General features: G+C 33.3%; 2 protein-coding genes across 2 annotated transcripts in view; one reads left to right on the forward strand and one right to left on the reverse strand.

The window, feature by feature from the left end:
* Positions 1–1913, forward strand: part of LOC106772067 — a 20518-nt gene extending 18605 nt beyond the window's left edge. The window contains exon 2 of the mRNA XM_014658223.2: positions 948–1913. Coding sequence (XP_014513709.1) covers positions 948–1745 — 798 coding nt within the window. The 3' untranslated portion in view covers positions 1746–1913. The remainder of the gene's footprint in view (positions 1–947) is intronic.
* A 10716-nt stretch (positions 1914–12629) lies between these two features.
* Positions 12630–16645, reverse strand: LOC106772862 (proline-rich receptor-like protein kinase PERK1). Its single transcript, XM_022782980.1, has 9 exons — positions 16567–16645; positions 15871–16486; positions 14863–15399; positions 14620–14706; positions 14458–14528; positions 14209–14285; positions 13709–13856; positions 13366–13527; positions 12630–13214 (listed from the first exon to the last, which is right to left on the reverse strand). Exons 2-9 carry the CDS (start codon positions 16472–16474, stop codon positions 12900–12902), a joined length of 2001 nt encoding a protein of 666 aa, XP_022638701.1. The 5' UTR covers positions 16475–16486; positions 16567–16645; the 3' UTR covers positions 12630–12899.
* Between the last annotated feature and the right edge of the window lie 1826 nt (positions 16646–18471).

Genomic DNA, 18471 nt, shown 5'->3' on the forward strand with positions numbered 1-18471 from the left:
GTTTAGAGCCGAGAGAAGGAAATGCATCTTCTTTTTCCATCGTCGGAAACCAACACCTTCAAACTTGTCTAACTTGTGGAAGTTTGCAGACATCTCACAAATTGTTGTCATCTTAGAGAATTTATTGCTTTTAGACTGTTGGAACAATTTTCCAATAACTTAGGGAAACAAGATGAACAACAATGTAGACTTGATATAATCTTCTAGGCGTGAGTACACACTTTCCTAAAAGCAATATTTCGTCCCTTATAAGAGTGGAGGGGATCACGAAATCCNCTTTTGAGATACAAAGAAGAACAACAACGATGATACTCACTCTTAGTATTACCGTTTAAACAAGAATATGATTCTCAAGAATTGATTTGTGTGTTAAGAGAATGACTGAATACATTCCAGTAGAGCACAGGATCCCTTTATATAGATGTTGATCAGGCATCAATCCAAGAGATACCAGATTCTGATTAGTTACATTTCTTCATGAAATATTGTAAGTTTTCATGAATAAAAACTCTTCATGAATAATTGTAATTCTTCATGAATGGTAACTCTTCATGAATGCTTGTAACTTTTCATTAATGATAACTCCTCATTAATAATTGTAACTCTTCATGAATGGTAACTTTTCATGAATAATCGTAACTCTTCAAGAATCTAAAAATTGTCTCTAATACTCTTAAATTCCAACAAATGCTTCCCTTAGTGAGAGTGAAAATATGATGATTCTATAATCAGTTTATTTATAGTTTTGGGATATGAAATCCCAACAATGCTCACCACACAACACAATATGTACCTACTTCAACTGATCCATTCCATCATTTTGTGGTGTGTTGCATCTATTCTACACAAAAAAGATGGGCAACAACAACGTTGCTTGTTTTCTCCGTCATAGAGGGAGTCTTCCATTTCCATCCCATATTCAACTGGGAACAGATGCTACCATCAACATGAAGACATCTATCGCTCACAGGTTTCATGATGGAGCATTCAACGAAGACGCAGAAGTTGCATACACCGTTGAAGGGTCAAAGTGCAACCTCGTGTTACTAAGATACGTTTGCAATGACGGCAAGGTCAACTCGGTAGTGTTCTTATTCCATGACAGCATAATATGTTCAAGCCAAAAAAACCAAACCCTGGCGATATTCAAAACGGAAACTGGTTTGCTTCGCGCGTGCCATTTCTTTACGTGTTCCACCACGTGGACGAAGACAAGGAAGAACGTTGATGCATGGGGTGGTGTTACGGACACCAGAGTTCACTTGTATGGCACTGCAAACAGGTGTGGTCTTCTTGTTTTGGAGTGCAAGAAAAACGATTCTCATGAAGATGCTAAGGCAGTGACTATAGCACACTATTTTGTTAGTAGTAACGGATCTGTGGCTGTTAACAGATCAAGTCAAACAACAGATATTGGGTTTTCTGTTTTGACAAAGATTGGAGTTTGTGATGGAAAGTTTGATATAACAGTGGAGGGTCCTGAACGACACCCTGTTTTTGATTTATTACACATGTTCAATGAAGTGAATACAACTGGGATTTGGAAACCAAGTTTGTGCCCTCATTGCAGTAACATTCGGAGGGAGCATAGCACAATGTTTTCGCAGTCTGATAGTGAAGACAACGTTGTTCCCTTACCACCACGTCTTGGTAGCCAGCGAAATGCAACAACTATTGCCAACAATGGAAGGTTCAGAGGACATGCTAATGGTAGTTACATCAGATGCAGAAATTTCTATGCATAATGCACCATATGGTTATAATTGAGTAAAGATCCTAACTTTGTGTGTTTCTCTCTCAATATATATGTATGTTGAATAATGTGTTAGTCTTGTAGAATTTTAAGAAAGTTTGTATGTACTACAAAATGTATAAACTCAAGCTAGAAAGAGATCACCTCAATTTCCAAATTACATTCCACTGTGTTAGATTTTTTATACCACATTGTATTGAGAAATTTTCTTTTATTTTTGTAGTTGTATTATTTGGAGAATGAAACACGAGGCATGCACACGCACGAAAGATAAAATGCTAACAAAAGACATAGAAACATCTTGTAATAATATAAAGTCCAAGCACTACATAAAATCCACATGGCACTAGCAACATCAAATCAATATCATCTCTTGTTTGATTCTTTTTTATCAAGTGGAGTAGGGAATGCTTCCTTTGAATTTGTTTGAATCCGAAGAAAAAAAATAAGAAAAATATTAAATTAATGGCCGAGTGTATATTTATGTTTCTATGTTAGATTTAATATCAAAATTTTAATTAAATTTTTGTGTTTAAAATAATAATTTAAATTGTGATAATTGAATTTATTAAGTTTGTAAAATAAAATGTTTTAAAAAGGGTTGAGTTTTAATCGGGATCAACTCAACTTAGTTTCGATTGTGACCGTCGTGATTTTTGACTAGTAAAGTCATCTTAGTCGAATTTCAATCAGAACTGACTCGATAGAGTTTTGGTTGTGGCCACCTGTTGCCAAATTTGACCAATTTTTTAGTGGGACCGACTTGATTGAATTTCGATTAAGACCAAGTCGACCAAATTTTTGGAGGGACCGACTTCATTGAGTTTTGGGCATAGTCATCATAGTCGAATTCGTTCGAGGTTGACTTGGGGGAATTCAACAAAATTTTGATTGGGGCAGACCTCGATCGAGTTTCAGTCATGGCCATTTCAGTTGAATTTGGCCAAATTTCAATCACGACTGACTTAACTTAGTTTTGATCGTGGACGTTCCAATCGAGTTTTGGTCCAAACTTGTTTCAACATTTTACAAGATCTAATCTATCTCAACCTTTTGTCTGACCCAACTTGTCTTAACCTTAGATTCAATTTGATCCTTCTCGACCTTCAATCTTACACAACTTGTCTCAATCTCTGATTCATCCTAACCTGTCTCAACATTTGATACAAACTTGATTTGTCTTAACTTTTGGTCTAACTAATCTCGAACTTGAGTTATAAAGTCTAAACACTATGGAAAACCAACATCAATTGTTCATATTGATCATTTAGCAGTTATTGCTTAATAGTGTGCCTCACACATCGCATTAACAAGATTAAGATCAAAATCTTCTTTATTCTTTTACAAGATCTCTATCATCCCTATTATTCTTTATTCTTCCACTTTTTAATTCTGTCACTTTGTTTGATTCTTTTCTGCATAGTGGGAAATATTTTCTTTGTATTTGTTTGAATCTATACCGAATGAAAATGAGGTAAAACTAAAATAAAATTGATGCAATACTACAGTCATTCATGCCATAATATAGTTTATGATGGAAACAATGAAGAGAATTGAATATATCTACATATATATATATATATATATATATATATATATATATATATATATATATATATATAATTCAAAGACAAGATTTTAGTATTAGCTAACTTCAAACATGAACAATTAAAAATAAATTTGAGAAACTATAATTGACAAGAACGGATAGTATTAATTAAATTTGAGAAAGTAATTTTAAAACTAGAATTGAGTTGTCCTAAAAACCACCCGCTGGTTTTGAAACTATACTGTTAAAGTAGATGGATGAAGAATCAAAGAAAGAAGAAGTGGAAGAATAAAAAACAGCATAAACACAAGAAAAAGAAAAGTGGTTTGGAAAAATAATACAGAGAATTAGATGCTACTGAATTATAATAATAAGTTGAACAACAACGCTTCCCGTAGTGAGAGTGAAAATACGATTCTATAATCACTTTATTTATAGTTTTGGCATGTTAACATCCAAACCATGCTCATCACAGAACACAATATGTACCTAGTTTACTTGACTTTTCCATTAGTTTTTTGAATAACTGCACCTTACCTTCTTCAACTGATCCATTCCATCATTTTGTGGTGTGCTGCATCTATTCTACACACAGAAAAGATGGGAAACAACAACGTTGCTTGTTTTCTCCGTCTAAGAGGGAGTCTTCCATTTCCATCACATATTCAACTGCGAAGAGATGCTACCATCAACATGAAGACATCTAGCTCTTACAGGTCTGGTGAGGGATTCCACGAAAGGGTAGAAGTTTTATACACCGTTGAAGGGTCAGAGTGCGAACTCGTGTTAGGAAGGATTGTTTGCATTGACCGCAATGTCCACGTGATATCGTTCCAACTCCATGACAGCATAATATGTTCAGAAGAAAAACACTTATGCCTGCAGATATTCAAAATTGAAACTGACCTGTACGATGAGTTTATTACGACCGCGTGGACGAAGACAAGGAAGAAGGTTGATGGATGGGGTGGTGTTACGGACACCAAAGTTTACTTGTATGGCACTCCAAAAAGGTGTGGTCTTCTTGTTTTGGAGTGCAAGAGAAAAGATTATCATGAACCTACTGCCAAGGCAGTGACTATAGCACACTATTTTGTTAGTAGTAACGGATCAAGTGAAACAACAGATATTGGATTTTCTGTTGTGGCAAAGGTTGGACTTTGTGATGGAAAGTATGATATAACAGTGGAGGGTCCTGAACCACACCCTGTTTCTGCATTATTATACATGTTTGATGAAGTGAGTAGAAGTGGGATTTGGAAGCCAAGCATGTGCCCTCATTGTCGTAACATTCGGAGGGAGTATAGCAGAATGTTTTCGCAGTCTGATAGTGAAGACGATGTTGTTCCCTTACCAACACGTGGTAGCCAGCGAAATGCAATAACCATTGCCAACGATGGAAGGTTCACAGGACATGCTAATGGTAGTTCCATCAGATGCAGAAATTTCTATGGTTTTAATTGAGTGAAGATCCTAACTCTCTGTGTTTCTCTCTCAATATATAATTTGAATAATGTGTTAGTCTTGTAGAATTTTAAGTTTGAATGTACTACAAATGTATCTCAAGTCTAAAGATAAAATGTGTTGTATTTTTTCTTATCGTTTCATTTAATTTAACAATTTTTTAAATTTAAATAAATACAAATCATCTACCAAATATATAAAAATCTACAAAAAATGAGTAAAAACTATCTATAATTATATTGTAAAAATTATTTATATTTATTTTTATAATTATAATTTTATTATTGTTTTGTTATCACAAAATGACATGTGCTCACTGGTTAAGTTCTAAGTTACTGATAAATGAATATGAGAGTTTCTATTAGATTTGTGTACTTTTGTTTTTCTTAGATTGTCTTGATCTCTCATTCTTACATATTCTCTTTTTGTTTTTAAAGGTAGAAAGAAGTTAGACACAAACTTATTATTTTTGTTTTCATATTTTCTCTTTTATTTTTTAAGAAAGAAAAAAAGATAACTCTAATTTTACTTCATAGTGAAATATTAGTTTAATAATTAACAAATTTTAATCCTTAGATTTTAATAAACATTGTGGAAATATGCATTCTTGTAAACAAATTTTATTCTTTCGATTTTAGTAAGAAAATATTAGTTTAAATTTTCAATTTCAGTATTTGATTGTTGATACTCCTAATGATTAAGATTTGAAGAATTTAATAACCACTTTAATTATGTCATTATTTGACAATAACAAAAAAGTTACTTTATTCTCAGTCTACTTCATCTTATTTTAACTCTTCCTAACCATTTTCTATCATGAAGTTTATAAAAGTAAGATTGCAAAACAAGATGAAAGATGAATTTTTTACCAACAACGTAATTATTCACATTGATATGAAAAATATAGATACACGAAAACACAACATTGATATGAGAAAAATACAACACAAAATACAGAAGTCGTAGGTTACAAGAAAAAGGTTGTGACTTACGAGGGAACAATATCAATGTGAAAACTTCAGTAAAACATGTTGTTTATTGTAGCTATATTACTGAAAGCCATCATATAAACAAAGACATTTAATCCATTTGGGTTGGATTCAACCACTTTCATCTTGCTTGTTTTTGGCTAAACATCTTATACAAAATCATAATCTTTGACTGTTCTTAATAGGAAACGGTGCACTATCAATGTAAGAGAAATGGACAAACATTGAATTCTTCATTCAAATTTAAGACAGAAAATCAGGTGTCACCATTATAATCAGATTATAGAAACTATATATATTTAAGGTGATATTAGAGTATACTATACTATATAGATTTAAGGTGTTATTAGAGTATACTATACTAAAAAGAATCTTAATAAAAATCAAACTTTGGGAGGGTGCTCGATGATTTCTCTTAGCTACTTGTCAACGGCAACTCTTTTCTGCAGATAATTATTTACCTTAGATAATTTATTTATGAATTCATGTCATATATATATATATATAGCTATAATCAGAACTAATATTATTATTTACGGAGGTCGTTATTTATAAAAATGACATTTTAGAAGCATCAGTAGTTTAAAAATAGTGAAACTTAATTTAAAATTAAATATTTTTAATTTAAATAATTTTGTTATAAAGGAATTATATTAAAACACACAATTTCTTTAGTAATTATTTTTTTTTCAAAATTATTAAACTTTTCTCTAAGAATTCTACTCTTTAGAATTATCAAGCAGTAGACTGTGTCACTTATCACTTGTGATTTTTGACTAGCAGCCATCTTAGTCGAATTTCAGTTAGGACTGACTCGATAGAGTTTTGGCTGTGGCCACCTCGACCAAATTTGACCAATTTTTTAGTATTGCCGATTTGACTGAATTTCGATCAAGACCAGCTCGGCCAAATTTTAGGAGGGTCGACACCACCGAGTTTTGGGCGTAGTCATCCTAGTCGAATTCGTTCAGAGCCGACTTGGTTGAATTCAACTGAATTTTGATCATGGACGTCCCAACCAAATTCGGTCGAACTATCTCAACCTTTTACAAGTCCTGACCCGTCTCAACCTTTTGTCTGACCTGACTCGTCTCAACCTTTTGTCTGACCTGACTCGTCTCAATCTTAGGCTTCACTTGACCCTTTTCGACCTTCGATCATACACGACCTGTCTCAATCTTTGGTCCGACTTGACCTGTCTTAAGAGTTAACCCTCACTTTCTGTTTTAATCTTTGATTTGACACCTCTCGAATTTGGATTATAAAATCCAAGCACTACGAAAAACCAACATCAATTGTTCATATCGATCATTTATTGCTTTGCTACTATATATAAAGAAAATATTGTGCCACACATAGCATTAGCATTGGCAAGATCAAGATCAAAATCTTTTTTATTCTTTCACAATATCCATATCATTATCTTTATTATTCTTTATTCTTCCACTTGTTTGACTCTTTCACTTTTATTGATTCTTTTCTATCTAGTGGGAAACTTTTTCTTTGTATTTTTTTAATCTACCGAAAGAAAACAAGGTAAAAATAAAATAAAATTGATGCAATACTACAGTCATCCATGCCATAATAGTGTATGATGGAGAATTGAACATATATATATAGTTTAAAGACACGATCTTAGCTAACTTCAAACATGAACAATTAAAAATAAATTTGAGAAGCTATAATTGACAAGAACGGATAATATTATGAAGAGATAAATAAATTAAAATTGACTTTTATATTGTAAAACAGTAACACTTAGATGCATGTGTATTATAGAAATAAGCTATAATTGATAAGACCAAGTCGACAGTCAGATATATTTTCTAAATGAAAACAGATGCCATAATATGGGTTTGATTTTTTTTTCCACAGTTTGTGAGTAGTAAAACCTGTTATAGAGCACAGTCAAAATTATGAGAGAGAGAGAGAGAGAGAGAGAGAGAGAGAAAAAAAAATTAGGAATTAGAAGCTTCTATATTAAAAAGGTAAAAAAAAAAAAAAAAAAGACACGTGTTTCGAAAGAGACTTGTAAATTTGAAATTGATATTATTAATAATCATGTTGATGAGTGATTAGTATGTTGAATTTATAATAAAAAAACATTTGTAAAATTAGGAATTAGTAGCTTCTTTATTAAAAACTAAAAAAAACAAAACGTTTTTAGAAGGAAATTGTAAATTTTAAATTGATATAATTAATAATCATACTGATGAGTGATTAGTCTGTTGAATTTATGACGAAAACATTTGGATATAGTTTATAAAATTAATCAATGATTAGATTTTACTTATTTTATATCAAATATATTACTTTAAGATGAAATATTGAAATACTTGTATAATATCCATAAAGTTATATACTATTTCATATTTAACATAAATATATTTGAATATATTGCCAGCTTTATTAATAATCACGATTCCTAATGGAATAAACATGTCTTAAATGAAGATTTCAATGTAAACTTTACATAAATATAAAACATGTGACATGATCCGGTCTTTAGCAATTGCATATGTTATGTACTAAATTTAAGTCATTAATATTCAAAGTAAAATATTATTATTATGCTGTAGTTAATATATAATAATAAAATATTGAATGTTGTATAAATTTAAAGGAGTTCTGAAAGGACCTCATGCTAAAAGTATAATTCAAACAAGAATATATTTGGTTGCAGAATATATTTTATTAATTTAAAAAATTTATAAATTCAATTTAAATTATAAAAAATACTAAGAGAAAGTGATTATAAAACTAGAATTGAATTGTGCTAAAAACCATCCCTAAACTGGTTTTGGAACTATACTATTGAAAAAAGAAACTAACACTGCGTTATAGAATCGAAAAGTAGATGAATCAAGAATCAAAGAAGTGGAAGAATAAAAAACAGCGTCAACACCAGAAAAAGAAAAGTGGTTTGGAAAAATAATAGACAGAATTAGATGCTAATGAATTATAATAATAAGCGGAAGAACAACGCTTCCCTCAGTGAGAGTGAAAATATGATTCTATAATCAGTTTATTTATAGTTTTGGGATATGAACATCCCAACCATGTTCATTACATAACACAATATGTATATAGTTTACTTGAGTTTTCCATTAGTTTTTTGAGTAACTGCACATTACCTTCTTCGACTGATCCATTCCAACATTTTGTGGTGTGCTGCATCTATCCTACAAATAAAAAAGATGGGAAACAACAACGTTGCTTGTTTTCTCCGTCAAAGAGGAAGCTTTCCATTTCCATCCCATATTCAACTGGGAACAGATGCTACCATCAACATGAAGACATATATCTCTCACAGCTCTGTTGATGGAGATTATACCGAAAAAGCAGAAGTATTATACACCGTTGAAGGGTCAAAGTGCAAACTCGGGTTAGAAAGGAGTATTTGCAACGGCCATATCAACTTCCTATCGTTCCTACTCCATGACAGCATAATATGTTCAGACAAAAAAGGCCTACGCCTGCCGATAATAAAAATGGGAACTGATTTCCTTTGCCTATCTTTTGCGTTTCAGTGTTCCATCCCGTGGACGAAGACAAGGAAGAACGTTGATGCATGGGGTGGTGTTACGAACACCAACGTTTACTTGTATGGCACTGCTAACAGGTGTGGTCTTCTTGTTTTGGAGGGCAAGAAAAACAATTATAATTCTAATTCTTATAATGCTTCTTGTATAGCACACTATTTTGTTAGTAGTAAAGGATCAGTGGCTGTTAACAGATCAAGTGAAACAACAGATATTGGATTTTCTGTTGTGACAAAGGTTGGAATTTCTGATGATAAGTTTGATATAACAGTGGAGGGTCCTGATCCACACCCTGTTTCTGCATTATTATACATGTTCGATGAAGTGAATAGAACTGGGATTTGGAAGTCAAACATGTGCCCTCATTGTCGTAACATTCAGAGGGAGCATAGCAGAATGTTTCTGCAGTCTGATAGTGAAGACAACCACGATGGGAGGCGACAAAATGCAGTAAGCATTGAGAATACTGGAAGCTTCCGAGGGTCTGGTTGTGGTGCTCGGGTAGGCCGAGATTTATATGTTATTAATAATTTACGAGAAGACAACAATGATGTTCCCTTATCTGAAGACGATGTTGTTCCCTTCCCACCACGTTTTGGTAGGCAGCGAAATGCAGCAACCATTGCCAACTATGGAGGGCACAGAGGGAATGTTAATGGTAATATCATCAGATGCCAAAATTTCTATGGTTATAATTGAGTGAAGATCCTAACTTTGTGTGTTTCTCTCTCAATATATATATGTTCAATAATGTGTTAGTATTGTATAATTTTAAGAAAGTTTGTATGTACTACAAATGTATCACTCAAGCTAGAAAGAAAATAATAGAAAGAGAGATCACCTCAATTTCCACAGACTAATAATGAGACACTTTTATATTTTATATTAATTTGATACATAATACAATCATAAAATAATATAAAAAATTTAGGTGTGTGAAGAAATATTTTTCATTTCCAAATTATCTTTCTCATTTTCTATATGTTATTTTATGCTACAAAATAGTACCAACAAAGTGGTGGTTCTTACACCAAGAAAAAAAAAATCAAAGATATTATGGCCATAATACTGCAACATCTACAACAAAATTCATGGCAATTTTCAAGTTTCTTTACTTGAATGAAAAAATTATGGTTTTTGGACTGTTAATTAAAATGGAAAGTTTTGTTTACAACTTTGGATGACTCGCACAAACAAAATATGATGATGAAGCCACTGCATCTGCACAACAAGCAGCAGTGGAAAGAAATAAAATAACAGATTTTGGAGTTCCTTATTCAAAGAAGAACCAACCAAGGAAGCATAAGACATTCTTCAACTAGACAATTTTTGAAGGAGATAAGATATTTGTACACAGATTTTTTTTAGAACATTTTTTATACAAATATTTTTTTCATTGATTTATTATTTATTTGTTATCGTGTTATCGTACTAAAAATTCAAGAAAATAATGTGTTGTCTTCAAAATGTTGTCAAACAATCTTTATTATGTTTGAAGCATAATTATTCTATAAAAAAAATATGTTGACATATATTTTTTATAATATTTTAATACAGCACATGTTTTATTTTCTCGTTAAATTTATAATGTTAGTATAAAAATAAATAAATAATAAATAAGTGAAAAAATGACGTATATTTTATTAAAATATTGTCAAAAAATTTATGTCAAAATATTTTTTTTCTTATTCTATTTAATTTGAAAATCAACCATGCAAAAAATTTTATCCAAAAAGAAAAACTATTATTGCCATGAGAATGACATAAGAGAAGATGACAAATTGATGCAAAGAGATATATGTATTCCAATCCTTTTTCATGTTCAAAATAGGTAAAAAGGAGCATTATTCTTCCACATATCAATTTAATAATATAGATGGTATCTAATTCTCTTTCATATTTTCTAAACCACTTTCTTTTTTTTTATCCCAATTGATTCTTTTCCACTCCCTAGACTCATTTGAGTACAGCAGCCTAGTTTATGATAACCACATGTAAATTCGACTTTAATTTCTAATGTTGATGGTGCACCCATGTAATTACTGTTTTATAATCAAAGTAAAATTCTAAATGTGAAATATTGTATATAGAAATGGATAAATTAATTCAGTAGCCTTAGGAAAATTAAAATTCATTTATAGAACTGGTTGTGGTGATCTGGTGCAAATAGGTCCAAATTCCATCTCTCGTATGATTTTACAATTTAACTATAACTTGTATGATAATTTTCATCACCAAATTATAAAATTACATGTGAGAACTAAATAAGATGTTGGAATAAGCTAATAGTCATCATAATTTATTTAAAAATTTTGGTGATGATGTTTTGGAGAAGTATTAAAGATTTAAAGAATAATTTGGTTCAAAAGAAAAAATTCAGTGATTGAAGAATTTTCATCTTAAAATAATTGAAAACATTACAGTTTTTCAACATATTGAATTTCAGACTTCCTGGATCTAACAGTCTTCCAAATTAAAAACATGGAAAAGTGATTATAAACACTTAAAAAATGTTCAAAACAAGGTTCCTTTTTGTTGAAAGTGGAGCTGAGACAGTTCATATCATAATCCTTCTCCTTTTTAAGTTGATGATGAGAATGCGCATGCTGACTTTGCAGAAACCGTGTGGGGTTGCTGGAGCCTCCAAAATCTCTTCTTTCTCCAAACGCAATCATTAGCTACTTTGTTCTCGCTGTCTCAATCTTTAGTTTAATGATTCAACCCATCTCACACTTCAAATGTTGTTTATATATATATATATATATATATATATATATATATATATATATATATATATATATATATATATATATATATATATATATATATATACCCTTTTTCAGATGCCAGAACAACCAAAATAACACAGGCGACTTTTAAAAGTATGACTAGGTCTATAACCTAAGGTCTTTTCTGACCAAGATTAATTCTTCAATAAACCAAGCTTTTTCAGAAAAATTAATCATCCCGCAAATGGTATTCCATGTTTAAAGACCATGTCGACCTTAAATTTATCATTTTCTGTTACCTAGTCATTTCAATTTTTGAAAACTCCTAAACAGACACACCGTGTTTTGATGAAACCTCTTAACTTGTTGTGCCCACGTTTGCAGGCTGACTCAAACAGTTCCCACACGACAACATGCGCCGTCGAACAACGTGGGTGCAACTCATTGTGTCTTCTGGGAGAAATCAATTTAGGTAAAAAGTAAAAAAAAAAACATTTTCATTTTGAGACACGCAAAGTTGATAACAACGTTTGACAAAACCAGCCCACTTTCAACAAACAGAAAAGTTGACACACGAGCAACAATGGAAATTGTGAAACAAGGTTTGATGCAGCAATCCATTTCCAACATTATATAGCTGAATAGCCAAATAAGGGTAAAAAAAAATAAAGAATGGACCTTTGTTATTTTTTTTGTATACCCTGATAAATACAATTCAAAAGATTATCAATTTGGGAAAGAAAAAAAATTATAGTAATTGGTAAGTCTCTCGAGAGATGTCAGTAAAAAGCAATCAAGAGTGGCATTGGAAAGAAATGAAGGAAGGATAGATAGATTTATACAGAAGATAAAGGCATAAACAGTTAATAAGAATCAAGAGCTTCCACTGAAACCTTGGCTGTTCTTCATCTTTCTCATTTCCATTTCTCTTGTGGTTTGGCGGCTCTGCGCTTCACTGCTCGAACCAGATGGGTTTAAACCGTACTCACTTGTAGCTGCACTGTATTCGCTGCTTGCACCATATTCCTGAGTTCCCAGTGCCATTTTTCTGAACTTTTTCATGTCTTCCCTATACTGTACAGTATCATAATCTGAACTTTCATGAGAACTGTACATGGTGCTGTGTCCAGGTTTGATTCCTTCGTTAAGATCTGCTAGAGACACATCTCCTTCCAAAGCACGCACAACCTGTAGATACAAGGATCATGATCTCGTTTCTTAGGCCAATTCAAGATTCTTCATTCTATGTGTACCAAAAAAATGCAAGACATAATACTGTCCTATGTATGACTTACCATATTGATTACATGAAAAATGACAACAAAGGACTTTGATTTACCTGGCTCATCCTTGGTCGGCGCTTTGCTGAATGACGTGTGCAAGCTGCGGCACATGCCACCATTCGTGCCATCTCATTAGGATCATAGTCATTCTGAAGCCTTGGGTCAATAATAGAGTCAAAATCATCCTCTTCCAAAGCTCGTGTGAGCAAAGGTCTAGCCTGTGATATGATAAAGATGGATTTAGTCAAGAGTTGTTCTGCAGAACCATGTTCTGCTCTCTATTTCTTGGCTACTTGTAACTAAGAAATTAATATATGAATTCATAAATGCATACATACACAGTGAATTTCTGAGTTAAAAGTAATAATTCCCAGGATCGATGAATGAAATAATACTTACCCAGTCTACCAAACTATCCTCCATGAATGTCTGAGTTTTATCAACTGGTCGCCGTCCAGTTATCAACTCAAGGAGCATGACTCCATAGGAGAAAACATCTGATTTGTCTGTGAGTTTTCCACTAGAAGCATATTCTGGAGCCAGATACCTGTAAGTAATAATTGAAGCACGACACGTGAGATTCAAATAACAACATATTTGTTCCAGATTATTGTTCTTGATTTTCCTTATAAACTGTTGTTGACACTTGACAGCAATAAGACCGATGAAAACTGACAACAATCACACATGCCACGCCACAGAGACATAAAATAGTCCACTGTAAAGTTGAAAGTTTGAGACTTTTTAGCTATGATGTACTCTCTTTATCCATCTCTCGTGTCATTAAAGAATAGCGTAAGTTAATTCGTCCATGAAAAACAGATTATTACACAAGCTACTTTCCACAATGATAAATCCAAGGTTCGTAAAAAGATAGAAAGAAGAAAGTGTGTCCCTACCCAAAAGTCCCCATCACTCGTGTAGAAACATGAGTATTAACATCAGAAGAAAACTTAGCAAGACCGAAATCTGCAACCTGTCAACAAAATAAAGAGCAATTCGATCACAATTTCAAATAACATTATAAAAGTGAACAATGGAAGCGGGTTTTATGACTTTTATCAATTAGACTAAATCGGGTAAAACAATGAACAGCTGTTTTATCAAATTGTGCTGTTGTGAGAAAGACATGTGGCAGAACAACACACCTTTGCTTCGAACTTAAAATCCAGAAGGATGTTGGCAGATTTGATATCACGATGGATGATCTTAGGATGACCTGAACGTACAGAAAATGGTAACAAAGATTTAGGTCGACATAAATAAATTAACAACAGCAGAAGAAAACAAATCAGGGGTGAAAAACATACAATCTTCATGAAGATACGCCAGTCCCTTAGCAGATCCTAAAGCAATTCTTAGTCTTGTGGGCCAATCCATGGTAGGTCGTCCTCTTCCTGCAGTGCAAACAACCACGAAGACCGCTTCCATCAAAAGCATTATGCAAGAGGTAGAAGTTGGTGCTTAGCCAACTTTCAGCAGAAAAGATGGACCAACCAAACAGAATTTTTAAATGAATCTTGTGATGGAAAGCAAAAATCAGGAGTACCAACCATGCAAATGGAACTCCAATGTGTTGTTCGGAACAAATTCATAAACAAGCAACCTCTGGGACCCAGTGATGCAGTATCCAACCAAAGATACAAGATGCTTGTGATGAACACGGCTAATTATCTCAACCTCAGCCTGGAACTCACGCTCCCCTTGCCCACTTCCAGCCTTCAATTGCTTCACTGCCACCTCCTTGCCATTGGGAAGAATTCCTCTGTGAACATATCCGAATCCACCTTGTCCGAGGAGGTTCGCATCAGAGAATCCATCTGTTGCTCGTGCCAACTCCTCGTAGGTAAAAGTGCTCTTAGAGAACCCCAATGAAATTCCCGGAGAAGGAGGCGGAAGTGGTTCGCCACCTGAATAGTTTGATCCAGACCCGCTACTGCTGATGATAAAAGGAGGCGGAGGTGGAGGAGGTTGAGCAGCATAAGCCGGAGCCGGTGGAGGTGTTGGCTTTGGAGGCATCATTGAAACCACATGATCTTGCGGAGGAGGAACATTGTGTTGCCATTGACGCGGCGGACCACCGTAATCATCTAAAAATTATGAACAGAACACCATCAAATAAGTAATTATCGTTTTCTTCAAGAGTAAGAACAGTTTCTAAATGAAATATGTCTGGCATATTAAAATCTGCTCTTGGAGAAACTAAATGAAAAAAAAAAAAAAAAAAAAGTCTTTAATGAAGATCACCAGAAGACAAAGGAGCCATTCATTTTTTTTAAGAATCAGAACAAACAAACAAACCTTAACAACTAAGAAAAAAACTAGAAACAAAGTGTCAGAAAATACATGCTATTAGTTTTACCTGGTTCATAATGTGCTTCCATAAGTAAAAAGATTCGGTAAGAGAATCGACTAAGGAATTAAAAATTGAGAACATCTTGAAACCAAGCACAATTTACGAAAAAACTTTAAAATCAATAAAATTAGCAAAACCGTGAAAGGCTTTTTCAGTAACATTATTAGATCAAATGTCAAAAGACAAAAACAAAAAGCTCACTCACCTTTGGGTCCCCTCGGCGGTTGCGGCGGAGCATAGTACTCCTCGTCGCGTCTTCTCTTCTTCTTCCGACAGCATATGCAGAGAATGCTTAACACAACAAGAATCGCGACGGCCCCCACGGCGATTCCGACCACCACACCAGTCGAAATACCAGATGAAGACGACGGCGGAGGCGAAGGCGTGGTTGGACTCGATCCGGACGGAGGAGAAGGCGAGCTCCGAGACGGTGGACTTGGAGTGCTGCCACCTCCGCCACCGCCGCTACTAGGTGGCGATGGTGAAGACCCCGACGGCGGTGAGGGAGGAGAACTAGACGGAGGCGAGGGAGGAGAACTCGATGGTGGAGTGGTTGACGGCGGGGATGGAGTCGAAGGAGTAGACGGTGGAGGAGCAGACGGAGTCGACGGAGGTGGCGAAGAAGGTGTCGCCGGCGGAGGAGCGGAGGGAGTCGCTGGTGGCGGAGATGACGGAGGTGAAGGTGGAGGTGACGACGGAGTCGCAGGAGGAGGCGCGGAAGGTGTGGCGGGCGGTGGTGCCGACGGGGTGGACGGCGGAGGCGCGGTGCTGTTGGACGGCGGCGAAGACGGCGCTGGGGCTGTTGACATTGCTGAGAACAGCTACAGAATCAAAAAAATTGAGATCAAAACACACAAAGAAGCTTGGCAAGGATTAAGGTCGAAGAGAACAAGGTTTATACTTATGTTTAATTCCCTCTCTCTCTCTAAAACGGTTTAGAGAGAGAAAAAAAATGAGACAACGAAGAATGGTTTGCGTCGAAGTAAGAAAGCGTTTTATCTGAAAAAAACCGTAGATTCTCTTTCTCACCTATCACCTTTGAAGCTGTTCCTCAGTCTCACTGTCACTTTTTTTTCTCTTTTTTTTTTAATTTTTAATTTTTATTTTTATTATTAATTTAAACTTATTGGTTGAGCCAACCAGCGAAGACAAACGGGTAACATGGCCCCACACGAATGCGCCGCGGTCACCTTCTTCTTACACTTAATTAATTAATTAATTTAATTAGGGTAAGATATCATTTGTTTTTATTCGTGTAAAAAACGTAATTATATATTAAAATAATTTTAATAAATTAGATGTTATTTTATCTATATACATTACATAACAATCAACTTAAACATGAACTAAAATAAGAAATAAGCAATTTAAAACAGAAGGCATTGGTCCATTGCGACGGTTGCTTTTTTTCTTTGCCGGAATTTGTTTGCATTTTCGTTTGCAATTAGTTTTTTTTATCGGCAAAAATAAATTATATCCGATATATAATAACAAAATCCAGTTATTGGATTTTCTACGCGTTGATAGTAATTTTGTTAAGAAAATAAAAGATTAATTAAATATTTAATAGTTAATATTTAAAATTAACGTATGGGTGTAACCGTGTTCCCAGTCCTACGTAAAGTCGTGAAGAAGAAGACAAAGTCCAGCACATGACAATTGCAGACTCGAATATCATAATCAACAAAATCAACTTTTTATTAAATAAATAAATTAAGGTACGTTTGAATTCGGTATTCAACCGTTAACACACTCTCCGCTGCAAAAAGCGAACTTATAAATAAAATATAAAAATATAGCTACCAAATGAGAACCTCTTCCAGTTTTCCGTTTCCGGTTTCCGCAGACGGTGTATATATATATATATATTCCCAAATAATATTTATTAATAATAATTATTGTACATTTTAAAATTAAAAGTCTGCTTAAATTTTATTTTTTAAATAAATGTTTTACGAACTATGTCAAAATGAACTTAGAAAACAAAAATAAAGCGTTAAAATCCGTAACGTGTTTATTAGTTAACGCCGTAATTACAGGCCTTGAGCCGTGAAATCAAAGAAGATTGAGAATAACAATAATTTCTTACAAAATTATGAATTTAATTAATGGTCTTACGTGTTCATCGAGTTTAGCATTAATTTTCCTTCCCACTTTAATTACTAATTAAAAGATATTAGCAATTACTGCTACTTACCAATATTAATAAATATCAAGACATAGTTTCAATTTGAATTTGAATTTTCAGCTAATTCACTCAATTGGTGCTTAAATTCAAATGTTAAAGGTTTAATTTTTTTTTTTGTAATCAAGCTATTAATGTTAATTATTCACCAACACTAATTAAGACGGTGAATAAATTGGACAAAAATAAAGTAAATGCTATTTCTTTTATATTTAAAGAATTAAATAATAAACCACTTGTTTACAAAACTTATATAATTAATAAATAAAATTTTGAATGTGAAAACTAGCTGTTTAAACTCTATTTTATTATAGGGTTATCCTTATATGATTGGTTAATTGAAACTGAGTCAAATATTAGGTAACCCATTATGCAGAAAGAGTAGAATTTTTTTAATTAAAAATATTTATAGTAGCTGTTACTCTAAGTAAGAGTTAAATAAGCAGCTGGATCACACTATCGCACAACGCAACAAGACATGGACGTGTTTATTCATAAAATAAAAAAAACAAGATAAATTACATTTATACAAAATCTTTGTGTAACATAAAGCATAACATAAAGAGATAAAAATAAAATACAGCAAACAAAATAACAATATTTTGCAGCATAATGACAAAT

The sequence above is a fragment of the Vigna radiata genome, chromosome 1 (assembly GCF_000741045.1).
Source record: "Vigna radiata var. radiata cultivar VC1973A chromosome 1, Vradiata_ver6, whole genome shotgun sequence".
NCBI classification, from domain to species: Eukaryota; Viridiplantae; Streptophyta; class Magnoliopsida; order Fabales; family Fabaceae; genus Vigna; species Vigna radiata.